Source organism: Acomys minous, assembly GCF_964271855.1.
Source record: "Acomys minous genome assembly, chromosome: 3".
Lineage (NCBI taxonomy): Eukaryota > Metazoa > Chordata > Mammalia > Rodentia > Muridae > Acomys > Acomys minous.
Window position 1 is genome coordinate 52,617,976 of NC_140485.1, and position 14,498 is coordinate 52,632,473.

Consider the following 14,498-nt stretch of genomic DNA (forward strand, 5'->3'; position numbering starts at 1 on the left):
GCTCACAAAGCACTGAGATGTGGATGGAGGCTCAGAGAGGACGTCCCTGCCCCGCATCTTACCACCATGTCACCATAGGCCTATTTGGAATTGTTTTCCTCTAGATCACATGTCTGGCCTGCAATAAGGACGCAAGGCTTTCAAAAGACAAAAACAGTGGAAGAGACTGAAAATATTCAAGCCAAAATTGGACATGGAAGGGATGATGGAATTATCAGAACTGGAATTTAAAACAATATTAAACAATACAATAAAGTCTCTAATGAGAAAAGTAGACAACATATAAAGCTAATGGAGGGCCGGGAAGGTGGCACAGTGGGCAGTGTTCACTGTGCAAGCCTGAGGACCTCAGCTTGATTCCCAGAGCCAATAAAAACCCAGGCGTGGCAGCAAGGCTCGTCATTCCTGGAATTCATTGGGTAGCCAGCCTAGCCTCCTCAGCCAGCTCCAGGTCTCAAAAACAAAATGTAAATGCAAATAAACCTTTTCTCCCCAAAGTTGCTTTTGTCAAGTTAATTTATCAAAGCAACCCGAAAGGAAACTAGGAGACCCTCTCTGCCCCTTGCCAGAACCCCAAGGGGTTTTCTCTGATGTTCACTGTGAGAATCTAGCTGACTGGAGATATTAGTGCAGTACCCTGTAGCTGTGTTCCTGCAGAGATCTGCCACTCACCGTTCAAGTTTCCCCACTGGGCACTGGCCTGCAGAAGCCTCTGTACAGTAAGCTGGGGCTGCTTCCTCCTCTTGTTTTCTCCAGTTTGGGGGAAATGGCTATCCTGCAGTTTGCTAAAGAAATACGGCTCTTGTTACTTCATGTTGCCTCACAGCAAAGCCATCAGGGAAGACACCTTCCCTTCCGATAGTTCTGTCCCTGTCACTTTCAACATGTCGGCCTTTTCTATTTAGGTACAGTACACCTGTGTCACTTGCAACCAACCATGTCTGCATTCTAGCCATGCATGAGTGAGAGGCTCAAGGGGGAAATGGAAGCTGACTGCAGTATAAAGGGCTTTGTCCTTCTATGCAGGAGTACACACATAGCCTTCTCCTACCAGGCTCTCCCTTTTAAGTTTCTAGAACCTTCCAAATAGACACTCAGCTGGGAACCAACACTTTGACATGTGTACTTGTAGGGGGCACTTCGCATTTCAAACCATTGCATGTGTGTTGGAGAAAGCAGTCGCGCTCAGCTTACAGCAGCCCTGGAGGATGGTTTCTGTAAACCTTATCTCCTAGAATCTTCTCAACTCTACAGCATAGACACTGTGACCTTCGCCTTCCAGATCTGGGAAGCAGATAGGTTTAACAGCTGCAAAACACACCAGCTGCTTGTCACTGTCATTCCCTCCCTCCCTGCACTGCGCTGGCCCCTCATAAACACTAGTTACTGCTGATCCCGTTGGCATGCATTACTGAAGAGCAAAAACATCCATGCTATTTAATTGATATATAAACTGAAATAACAAGTTCAATTGTGTTCCTGTTTGCTAATGATAGTATTTTTACATGATTGTGTCTGTATGTTGTACATATGTGCATGTTCACATGTGTGTTAGCCAATGTGTTCATGCACCCTATGGGCACATGGGTGGAGAATAGAAGCTGGCATCCAGGGTCTTCCCCAATCATTCAACACTTCGTTTGTGAGACAGAGTCTTGCTGTATCCAGAACTCCCGATTCCACTGAGTCTGTTCAGCCAGGTCACCCAGGGATCTGTCCACCTCCTGAGCGCTGGGATGACAGCTGGCCATCACAGCTGCCTGTTTTTTACCTGGGTGCTGGGGCTCCAAATCCAGTCCTTACTATTGCACAGCAAGTGCTTTACCCTCTGACTCATCTCCCCAGGACCCTGGTTGGATAGTTTATAGTCTCAAGCTGATCCAGCCTTGTCCCCTTTAAAGTTTCTTGTGTGTAAGTGTTGGGAATTTTGCTGTCCTTTCTTATACTATGAAGTCTGTGTGTTTTACCAGCTCAGTGGTATCTGGTTAAATGCCAAATTGTAGTCTTATTGGTCTGATGTGTTCCTGTGTGACTAACTTTTCCCCTATTCAGACACCAGGAGGGTCTACATGGCTGCCAAAGTCTCCCTCATTCAAACTTCTAGGATAGATAGAAAGGTGGCTCATTCATTTTCTTGGAGACGAGGTAACATAGTAAGCATTTGTGTTTGTTGTTGGGAAGAGAACATCGTCTACAAGACTTAAACCCTGTCTCTGGACAGGTAGCTGACAGAGAGGCCTGGAGGGGCTGTAACTTACCGTACTTCTGAGCTCTTACCACCAAGGTCCTGCAGAAGCAATTAAGCCCGAGAAGCTCACTCACTCTCAGGCAAAGACACTTGAACTGTGATTATTGGCAGAGCTTGCTTCCTCTCTAAGTGAAATGCAATTTGTGGATGTGGGGGGTGGGGGAGCGATTGGAGACATTTTGAGTTAGCTGCTGCATTCCACAGCTGGCCTTTGGCCAGAGTTTAGGTGCACATATGCACACATATAGAGAGAGTGGTAGATGCATACACTGGATGTCTTCCTCTGGGTGCTGCCTGGCACATACATGCACCTCCTCTCCCACGCCATATGCACACTGCACACACAAAATAGATAAGCAAATATTTTTTAAAAGAAATGAAAAAAAAACATAGAAAATATGATGGAGAGAAAGGAAAAAAATGAAAAATTTCCTTCTAAATAGAATCTTCAAATTGACCACATTTCAGAAAGACGAGTGTCAAGAGAAAACTCACCTGACAGGATAAGAAAGGAAAAGGGCATATTTCTACAGTCTTATTCCAGGAAACCCAACAATTTAAATGGGATGAGATCTTCCTTTAAAAAACAGTACTTTTTTCAAGCTCACAAATCCAGACTAAAATTATTCTATGTCTGTAAAAGAAAATCAGTAACTTTAAGCCTCATAGCCTGGTACCTGAGCATGTTGAAACAGGAGGATTGCAAGGTTGGGCTACAGAGTGAGATGCTGTCCCCTGTAAAATAAAAATAATGCCAGGTATGTTGACACATGCCTATAATCCTAACATTTGGGAGGCTAGAACAGGAGGATTGTGAGTTCTAGGCCAATCTGAGCCAATATTCCCAGACATGGGGTATCAGGCTGGAATGTTCCCTGCCTTCCCAGGGCTGTCCTTGAGCATATACATAGATATAAGCATTCATTTACCTGTGCACACAAGACTTATAACATGTTCTATATATATATCTAATGTTTTGGTCCATTTTCGTGTATGTTATGCATATGTGCATGTATATTTGTATGTGAGTGCATGCATATGCACTTATGAAGGCCCAAGGTTGATATGAAAAATCATCCTTCATTGCTTTTCTACTGTATTCTTGGAGGTAGGGCCTCTCAATCAAACCCAGAGCTCACTGATATAACCAGTCTTGTTAGCCAGCTTGCTCCAGGGATCTACTCTCTCCAGTTTCTGATCCTGGGATTATGTGTGGGTCACCATGCCTACCCAGCATTTACATATATCCTTGGGATCCAAACTTGGGTCCTCATGCTTACATGGCAAGTGCTTTAAGCATCGGGCTATCTCCTTAGCTTTCTATATCTTTTTTTTTTTAAAGTCTCTAAACCTGGTTTGATGTAACACATAGTACTTTCATCATCATAGGCTCCTCTCCTATTACCCTGGCTCTGTGTGTACTTCCTTGGCTACTATTCTATCCTGACTGCCTTCAATAAAGACATAGCTCAGACAGCTGGTGTGACAGCAGGGAGTACCCTCCACCCTGGGAATAAAGGGATCACCCAGCCCCAGAGTTGGCTGTGACAGAGCATCTCGTTCCTCCACATCTCACCTGCTCACCTCCAGCGTGTTGCTTTCCTTATAGGCACGATGGTTCTGGGAAGCGTACTTCCAGTCCATTAAAGCCATTGCCCTGGCCACGCTGCAGATCATCAACGACAGGATCTATCCATACGCAGCCATCTCCTATGAAGAATGGAATGACCCTCCCACTGTGGTAAGTGGGCTCCTGTGCTAGCCACGGGAGCCATCCGGATGGGAACATACACAGACGAGGAAGCAGCGATTTAAATGCCAGCTATGTCAGGTGGGCGGGCATTTTGAACAGGCAGCCTGATAAGGGCAACTTGGTTAGGGCAGCATGACTGAAGTAGGAGTGAGGAGCAGCAGCTCCCAGCTCATTCTCCATGTGCTTTGGGAGAGTCCGATTTCTGATGGTCAAGGTGAGGGGCACATGGGTCTTACTGTAAACTAAAGACTTCCTGATGGCTTTGGCACTGAGCACCTGGAACTCTTGAACAGGTTCCATCCACAGCTTAGCGGTGGGCTTGTTTGGACCGCTTCCTATTCAGGAGATGGCATTGAGTGCTTGACCCGTGTTATTTAAGTTGACAATCCCAAGGCCCTATGAGCAAAGCAGTTGTAAGGGAAAGCATCGGAGCGCTCTTCGGGATTACTAGTCCCTTGCTCAAGAGCAGCTGAGGGCTCAATGTTTCCAGAAAAGAGGGGGTGTGTTCAGAAGCCTGAAGGAGGCATGGGCACCTGTGTCATTGTAGGGACCGTGACAGTGACTTATAGGTACACCTTCTTTCTCAGTGAAAATGCCCAGTGCTCTGGAGTGGCAGTTATGACTTCCTAAGTGCTCTCAGACACACCTGGTTATGTGGCTTACAGTCTCGAAGCTTTCACGTGGGAGCAGATGCTTCTCCACACTCTGTCCCATTGATCTCCCCTGTCACCCAAGCTGGCCTTCTCCAGCTAGAGCTGTGTGCTGCCACACAGTTGATCACATCAGATCCTCGTTTCTTTTTCCTTGCCTGAGCCCATCCCTCCCTTTACTCCCTCTTTCATCCATGATCATAAGGTACTGGGTAGCTGGCACTCCATCAGGGAAAGAAGATAGCCGCTAGCCTCTAAGAAGCTGGCCAGCAGGTGAACAGTGATGTGTAAGCCCTGCACCAGTACAGTGCTGAAGAGCACGAGGTCCTTAGCTACAGTGATCTTTACTCCCTGCAACGTTCCCAAAGAAGAGTGCAGACACACATAGAGCAAGCCCATGCTTTTTGAGGTGACAGCTTCTGCCTATTTCCTCTTTGAACCAGTTGCCAAAGGTGACCTTGTAGAATAATTATAAAAATTAGCAGCACAAATAAGACCATACTAAGTGTGCTTCTGTGCTATGCCCTTTCCATTTTAGTAAAATTCTATTTCTCCAGAAATAGGTCTGGAGTTTTGTAGGATGACTGTGTACTTACTGTCTTATTGTTTGCATACAATTTATGTCATAGGCCTAGTAATTATATTCCAACCAATGGAATGAAAGCTAGTTTCTTCTCTTTCTATTTTCTAACAAGAATAAGTACATATTTAAATAAATTTCTTAATAAATGTATGAATAATGTACAGGATTAGAAATTGCTTAATCTTTTCCTTCCCTTTTTGAGACAAGGACTCATGTAACCCAAGCTAGTCTACAACTTCTGATCTTGCCTCTACCTCCTAGGTTCTGGGATTACAAGTATGTGTTACCATGCCTGGTGTGCTGGAGACCAAACCCTGAGCTTTGAACAAGCTAGGCAAGCACAATAAGTGTTGGTTGATAGTGGCAGATTGTTCTTTCAGAAACTACAGTTTCCATGCTAGCTTTGGTGACACATGAATTAAAACTGGGATAATACAGAGAAGGTTAGTGTGGTCCTGGGCAGGGATGACATGCAAATTTGTGAAGTATTCCACAGTTCGCATTACCGGTTACTAAAGTTGGCTTGTCACTTTAAATGGCAGCAGGGACTATAAATCTAAGACAACTTACCAGGATGACTCATGTGAAATAAAAACCAATGAAAGGGTCAGGGTCGGGGGCAGGGAGGAACAAAAGTAGAAACACAGGTGCACAGAATACAGCACAGAAAAACACAAGATCACATGATACATACTATGTGTCACTATGGCACCCACATGTACTCACCACTCCTCATACTAGAAACCAAAAGTAACCAGAGAGCTCAAAGTCCAGAAACATATTTTGAGCCCTACCTCTAAAAAAGAAATGTGACATATTTAAGACTGAAATAAATGGATGAATAGAGTAATGAATCATTTCAGGCTCTAGACAGGAAGTTAGCAAAGTGGATGGATTAGTCATTTGAAGAAGATATTTAAAAACATGGAAAAAGAACCACAGGAAAAGAAGACAAGCAGAAATATGAGGAAGAAGGAGGAGGAGGAGGAAGAGGAGGAGGAGGAGAAGAAGAAGAGGAAGAAGAAGAAGGAGGAGAAGAAGAAGAAGAAGAAGAAGAAGAAGAAGAAGAAGAAGAAGAAGAAGAAGAAGAAGAAAAGGATAGTGGAAAGCATCAGTAATAATCAGTATTTTTAAGAGACCAAACCTAAGCATCTATGGCATAGACAGAATTGAGATAAAGTCTAAAACATACACAGTTTATTCAATGGAATCAAAGCAGGCAGTTCCTGAAACCTAGGAGAAGGAGTGGACATCCAAACATGGAGGCATTTGAAACGTCCAGTAGATGTGGTCAGAGAGGAACCTCTGCATGATGTGGTACAGTCACGTCTCAAACAGGCAAAGCAAAGGAACAGCTTTAGAAACTGGTCAGGGAAAATGCCGGCACATATACAGAAACAAAGGCACAGAGACATCTGCTCTTGGGCTGCCAAGATGGCTCAGCTCAGAGGGCCAAGCCTGATAACCTAAGTTCAATGCCCAGAGCCCACATGATGGAAGGAGAGGACCAGTTCCCACAGTTTGTCCCACACATGTGACATGTGCACATACACACCCACCTGCCCATCCCAGATAACAAATACACAAATGAAAAGGTTATTTTAATTTTAAAGAATAGTATCCGATCTCTTATCAGCAACCCTAAAAGCTAATGAAGCGCGTGAAACAATATATTTCAGTCCCTGAAAGAAAAATCTGTCAATGGACAATACCCCTCAAAACTATCGCTTAGGACTGATGTGATTTAAGGATGCTTTTTAGATGCACACAGACTGGGACATTTCATGATGAACCAGCCTGCACTGCTGCAGATACTGGAAGGAGGACTATACAGAGGAAGAAGGCAGCCTTCAAGAGAGCACGGAAGGAATACATTTCATGAGAGGAACAGATGAGTGAAGGAAAGCCAAGGAGGACTCCATGTGTCCAACACAGTGGACCTGTAAACCCTAATACCAAGAGAGGAGGAGGAAAAGAGCCAGAAAAACAACCAACTAACAGGCCCCTCCCGATAACCTTATTTGCAATTGGCCCTACTCACGCATATAAAGGTGCAAGCTAGGTGACTGGGTCAAAACCTAACAGCCAACTGTATTGTCTCCAAGACATAGTCCACTGGCACAGACATTAGAAATTTGAAAATTAGAGGAGAGAATCCATCTGCCAAGCAAATGGAAACCATGAAGCAGCTGCGTATCAGATAAAATAGACTCCAGAAGTTTTCAGGAGAGACAAATCCATTATATATTTAAAAGGGAACAGTTCATAAAGGTTACCTAGCAATTGTTAATATTTGTAGTTCGAGCATTGGGAACTCCTAATTTCATAAACACTAAAAGACATGAAAGGCCGCTGAAGTCCTAATGTGGTAATGCTGGGAGACTTCAGAACTCCGTTCTTATCTTTAGTTAGGCCTTTCAAACTGAAAGTAGAGGACAGCAGAGCTAACCCATACAATGACCAATTGGATGTTGTAACAAATAGGTACCAGCCATTCTGTCCAATAGATAACAGAATATTCTTCCTCAGTAGCCCGTAGATCCTTCTCTACAATTGGTCACATTAGGTGTCCCTGAGCAAGCCTTAACAGATGCAGAAAGCGAAAACAATTCCTTCTGTCCCCTTAGACCACAGAATAAAATTAGAAATCAACACGAGAAACCACAGAGAATACACAGATACTTGCAGACTGAACATATACTCTTTAGTGAAGTCGTTGCAGAGGTCAGGAGGGAATTTAACATTCCTACCCTCTGATGAAAGAGGCATCACAGTCTATCAAACTTGTGGGATAGAAAGGGAGCCATTAGTGTTGAGATTTTAAAAAGAAATAATGATCCCGTATGATGCCTCAGCAGTTAAGAGCACTTCCAGAGGAGCCAGTTCAGTTCCCAGCATCACCATGGTAGCTCACAATCTTCTACAACCCTAGTCTCAGGGAATCTGACACACTCTTCTGCCCTCCACAGGCACCAGGCACACACCTAATACACAGGCATGAGCACAGGTAAAACACTCATACACATAAAGTAAAATACAATTTTAAAAACATCAACGCAATCTCAAATAAGTTGCTTAATGATATGTCTGAATATTCTAGAAACATACAAAGCCAAACCTGAGTGCACTTTGGCCAGGTGAGGCAGAAGTTAATGAAATAGAACTAAAGGAACAGCTCATAGAATTAAAGAGCTGGTTCTCTGAACAGATGAACAAGCTTGACAACTCCCTGACAAGTGACCAGAAGGAAGAGGAAAACCGCGTTAGAGAGAAAGGGGGAGATGGTACAACAGAATCCCATGAAACCTGGAGAATCACTGAGGAATATTCTGGAAACTTACTCTTCAAAAAGCTGAAAAATCTTGAAATAGTGGATAGATCCCTAAATATATATCATCTACCAAAGTTAAATATCATAAGAATATAAAGACAACTTAAACAGACCCGTAAGAAGCAACACAACTGAAGCAGCAATGAAGAGTCTTCCTACAAAGGAAAGGGCAGGATGGGGCGGGTTCACTACTGAGTTCTACCAGACCTTAAGGAAGACCTCACCCAGTCCTCAAGCCGTGCCACCAAATCAACAGGGAAGAAGCACTGCCAAACATTCTGTGAAGCCAGTGTTATCCTCATACCAAACCAGGCAAGAACACAACAAAACTGTAGACCAACTTCCATGATGAGCAAGGATACAAAAATTCTCAACCAAATGCTTACAAACCACACTCAAGAGATCATTAAGATCGTATCACAGCACGCAAAGTTAGTTTAACATTGACAAGCAAATCGGTGTAACACAGCAGATAAATAGACGTCAGGACAGAAATCGCGTGATCTTTTCAATGAATATGGGAAAGGCTTTTGACAAAGTCCAGAATGGCTTCATGATAAAAGTTCTGAAGGAACTAGGGCTAGGAAGGACTCTTCTCAGTAGAGTAAAAGCTTTTTAAGGCAAACCTAGAGCCAGCATTATGCTAAATGGGGCAACACTGGAAGTGTTTCCTGAAACCCTGGAATGAGATGAGGTGCTCACGCTTCACTCATGTTCAATATAGCTAACGCAATAAAACAAGAAAACCAAGTGAAAGGGACACAAGTAGGAAGCAAAGACGCCAAACGGGTCCCATTTGCAGGTGCTGTGGTCCCACTTAAAAGACTCCATGGATCCATCAGGAAATTCTTAGGCCAGATAAATATTTTCAGCCAAGTGACAGGGCTCAAAATCACCATAGAAAATGAAAAGCTTTTCTATGTTTCAATAACTTACTTACCAGGGAAGAAATCAGGAAAACATTCCTGTGCCGGCCAATAAGTAAGTGAGCAAATGAACCTGGGGAAGTAACCAAGGGGGGTTAGCGGCCTCTTCAGCGTTCATGGATTGAAATAACATTTAGATTATTAACATTATCTAAAGTAATCTATAGACTATATAATCCCCATAAAGTCTCCACACAACTGGGGAGGGGACCCTCCTAAAATTCACATGGAAGCACAAAGACCACAGATAGCCAAAGGACTCTTGAACACAAAGACCAGTGCCAGACCTATCATATATAATATTTAATTTCAAATTACACAATTGAGTCACAGTGAAAAAAGACAGTGTGGTCCGGCACAAAAGCAGACACATATTCTAATGGAATAGAATAAATGACCAAAAATAAATCCATAGTCACTTATTTTGTGACAGAGGTGTCAAAAACATGCATTGCATACAAGGCAGCCTGTTCAGCAAATGGTGCCGGAGATACAGAGGGACATGGGAACAGGTGTTTTAGGGACCTCAAGGACACTGTAGCAGGAGGAGGAAGCTTGTGAGAGGGAAGAGACAAGCCTGAGGAGGGCTGGGTCACAGAATATCCGTAATTTAAACGAGGTGTCACTGTTCTCTGTAGAGGATAAGAAATCAGCATCATTAATGGACTAAGAATCCACTTGGGGTCAAACCTGTGTATGACACCAGTTGAAGGATTGATACACAAGGCAATGGGACAGCATTGGAGACAACTTGAGGGACAAGGGAGAGATTGGTAGAGGACAGATTGGAGCCATGTCTGGGGAGACTGCTTGTTCTCCTGGTGAACGGGAGATGTAGTATGTCCTTTACTCTGAGGGGCTTTCTCAGTCTGGCTCTCTGCTGCTTGCTTTTAGGAGTTCTAGACGGTGGCCCACTGTTGCTTTCTTCCAGCGAGCCCATCTATTGGTCCTCCCTAGCCCACTATTCCTTTCTTTGCCATCAGCTCCTCTTCCCAGCTACCTGCACACCCGTCCTTCCTCCACAAGGCCTTATAAACCCCCCACTTGGGAAGCGTTTTTTCCTCTTCATGAATTCTGAAAGTGTAGAACCCATTTCTTCCCATTGCTTAGCACACATGGAAGTATAATTTCCTATGAGGTTTTAAGCAGCTGCAGGACTCACATGCTACGGGGATAGCCATTATTTTAGCCATCCCCACATGCCACCTGCTTAGAAGGCTGGGGAAGTGATTGATGCCCTCTGTAAAGTCTCACAGTGCACAATGCCTGCAGCCTGTGCTAGTCAAATAATTGGCAAGTTGTGTAAACAAGTGAGGACCCCGGCTTCACACTGCCGGGGAAAGTCCTATGGGAGCCACTAACCCTTGCTGGGTGGAAACGTTAACTGCTACCCTAGCATATGGTGCAGGTTTGAAGTGAAAATTCTCTCATGAGTTCCTCTGCAGAAGACAGGCAAGCGCTTCCAGTGTGCTCAGGCAGACTGGCTGGGAATAAAGGGACTTCACTGTCTGCCTATCTAGCGCTCTAAGAATATATAATTGGAGTTTCAATTCTCTTTTGCAGGTAGAGTAAGGGAAAATGTGAAAATGTAGTTATAGAACGGATCTGCTAAAACGTTCAAAGTAAGGAACTCATAGCTTGATACAGAACATGAGTGTCAAAGCCATAAATCTCGGTGTACATCCAGAAATGCAGTTGATATTTTTCATTTGGCTCTTTCTTAAATACCTGTTCAGAGCACTTTGGTGTTTATCACTTCTCTAGTCAGTCAGGTGAAGAGAGCTGTGATTTACAGCCCAGGGCTGCTCACTTCTGTGTCTTCAGTGGAAGCAGCGGGCGGGAGGCTGGGTAGCAGTGATTCATGTGTGTTGACTTCTCCCTCCCCTCAGGAATATTTAACTGACTCTAGATGAGATTCCTCTGAGCCGGGCCTGCAGGGGAGTCTGTCCTCCAGATTCCAGCAAATTTACAATGTCAGACACCCGAGGTGGGAGTAGGTGTGGATGGTGGTCAGTAAATCAAGGATGCTCTGGGCTGCTCAAAGGTGTGCTGCTGGCCTCCCGCCTGCTCTGTACATGCTCAGACAGGGGATTGAGAGGTGAAAGCCATATTTTGGATAGCTACAGCTGTCTTCATTTAATATGAAAATGGCTATGACTTGTGGGTGACAATGAGGGTTGGCCTCCTAGAGCATCTGTCACCAGATACCCTACTGTTCCACTCTCAGGGCCTGGGAGAGTTTGCCACAGTGAGCCCTGAGTACTACTTGGAAGTAGCATGTCTGCCTAGATTAGAAACTGTACTTGTGGGAAGGACTTCTCACTGAGCTCACGCTGGTTAAGAGGCAAATAGGGATGGAGAGAGAGAGTTCAGACAGTAAAGTGAGGACCTGGGTACAACCCTTAAAACCTATGTGAAAAAGCCAGGAGTGGTGGTACAATGTGCCTGTGCAATCCCAGAGCTGGGGCTGGACCGCTGGTATCTACACAAATGTGCGTACATGTATACCCCAGCACACAGAAATGTTTCCTAGTGTTGTTGCTGGTTAAAACTTAAAGAACAATATGTCTGACATATTATATATGCATATATATATAACATGCACACACAAGAGAAGGAGGAGAGTGTCAAAAAGCTGTTTTTAAAAAGAATACGGCATGGGAGTCAGGCTAGAGAGATGGCTCAGTGGTTAAGAACATTAGTTGTTCTTCTAGAGGTCCTCAGCACCCACATGTGGCTCACAACCATCTATAACTGTAGTCCCATGGGATCTGATGCCTCTAATGTGCAGATACACATGCAGACAGAACATTCATATACATAAAACACACATATATGTACATACGTACATACATACATATAAACATTCATTCATACATACATAAGTTAGTAAACAAATGGAAGAAAAATATATATTTATCTTGAATTTTCTTAGCACATCCCAGGGCTTTCTGTATCTTTTACCTCTTCTGTTTGTCTGCCTACTGCCTGTAGAAACAGGTTCTACACTTTCAGAGTTCATGAAGAGGAAAAAAATGCTTTCCATGTGGGGGTTTGTAAGGCCTTGTGGAGGAAGGATGGATGCGCAGGTAGCCGGGAAGAGGAACTGATAGCAAAGAAAGGCATCTTTCTCTCTTTGCATCTTCTAGTCAAACGTTGTCATCTCCCTAGATCCCTGCCTCTTGCCCCACTATCCTGGCTACCATTTCTGGGCTGGCCAAGGCAGCCAGGCTTTCCCCAGGCACCATCCTGGACCTCTGCTCTCAGATATGTGAGATGCAGAAGAACATATGGAAACACATAGCGACGGAGTGTTATGCTGTATTTGGATTCCTAGCACGTGCTACCAAAGCTGAATCGAGGTTTCAATGACATTCTCTTAAAACACCAAAACTAATAGCCTCTTAAAATTGTGTATTTCCTTATTATTTGTCTATAATGATTTTTATTTCATCCTACCAATGTTCTGATTTTATTCACTCATTGAAAAGATATTTTTTCAAGTTTTTATCAGTAACAACACTAGGAAAGATCACCTTTTCTCTTTTTTCCTTTCTGCATTTGCTATACCAGATATGCTGGCTAGTTTTATGCCAACTTGACATAAGCTAGAATTATTTTAGAAAAGAAATGCCATACCTTGGCCTGTAGGCAAGCCTGAGGTATATTTCTTGATTTATGATTCCTATAAGGTCCAGCTCACTGTAGGTGATGTCACCTTAGGCTGGTGCAGGCTGAGCAAGCCGTGAGGAGCAAGCTAGTAAGCAGCACTTCCCTGTGGCCTCTGCATTAGTTCCTGCCTTGAGTTTTTCCTGACTCTCCTTCAGGATGGACTACAACTGTAAGCTGAAATAAAACCTTTCTTCCCCGTGTTGTGTTTGGTCATGATGTTTTATCACAGCAATAAAAACCCTAACTAAGACATCAGACCTGGAGCACAGAAGAAAGATAGGCCTTCTCATCACAGCTATTGATAAAAATTAGTGAGGACTTTGGGGAGGTTGCTTAAAGTGTATAATTGTATAAGAATAAGATAGAAAAATAAAAGCTTGTTCCAGTGGAAGCCAGCTAAGGGGATGACTTACCTGCAGTCAACTGGTCACATAAAGATTGTGTATTTTATGGAGAACTCCCAAAAGGCTGTGACAAAATCCAGGTTTTGGAAATGGAAAGAGCAAGGGACTGTCTACACTCTGAGATATGACATGAGAGCTCCTGGTTGGTAGGTGCCAACCATGGGCTCAGTTGGACAAATGTTGGGTACTTGATTACGGAGCCCTGCCCATCCACCCCAGGATCCAGCTTGGTTAGGGTGGGTGCATAGAACTCACGTTTCTAGCAGGTTCCCAGGCCTTAGCTCTAATGTATGATGCTGCTGACCTAAGGACCATGGTTTGGTGTGGAGTTTGACTTACTCTCCACATCCTACCTCACTGACTAGAGAAGGCTCTTCTCTCTTCACCTCGTCCCTTCACTGACCTGCAGGGTTTGGATTAGACATACCCAGAGGCTCCTCAGGCTGTGTCATCTCTGTGTATAGCTGAAGGCTGCTTACACTCAGCAGTCCATATGGCTCTGGTTCTGGAAAGATCACTCAGTTGTCAATATGAACAAGCAGAAATCACTCTGAAGCCTAGGAACACTGGCTAGAATCGTGAACAGAACTCTCAAGTGGGAAAGACACCCATTTAACAAATTGTCCTGTTCAGTTCAGCACCCGTCCTTCAGTGTCCGCATTGTGGAATGTTCCTCTGAAATTTGAGGGCGGCTGCTTTCACCCAAGGGGACTTCTTAGCTGATTTTAGGACCCTTTTCTTCCTACTGCCTAGATAAGATAAAAATATTATAGAATTCAGAGATTTAGTTTGCATTTTAAATAAGTTTTTAGTTGTATTGTTTTTAGAAACTTATTGTGAATTGGGCAACATTTGCACAAGTCATCTAGTAACTACCTTAAATTCTAGACTTCTCTGTGAAGAGCTGCAGGCAAAAGCCAAAAGTCTCAGG

General features: G+C 43.9%; 1 protein-coding gene across 1 annotated transcript in view; it reads left to right on the plus strand.

Annotated features, from left to right (window-relative positions):
* The window catches only part of EXT2 (exostosin glycosyltransferase 2), a gene marked incomplete at its 5' end in the record, with an annotated part of 122,687 nt that overhangs the window by 46,625 nt on the left and 61,564 nt on the right, over positions 1 to 14,498 (plus strand). The window contains one exon of the mRNA XM_084776405.1: positions 3,858 to 3,989. Within this exon, the coding sequence (XP_084632531.1) occupies positions 3,858 to 3,989 (132 nt within the window). The remainder of the gene's footprint in view (positions 1 to 3,857; positions 3,990 to 14,498) is intronic.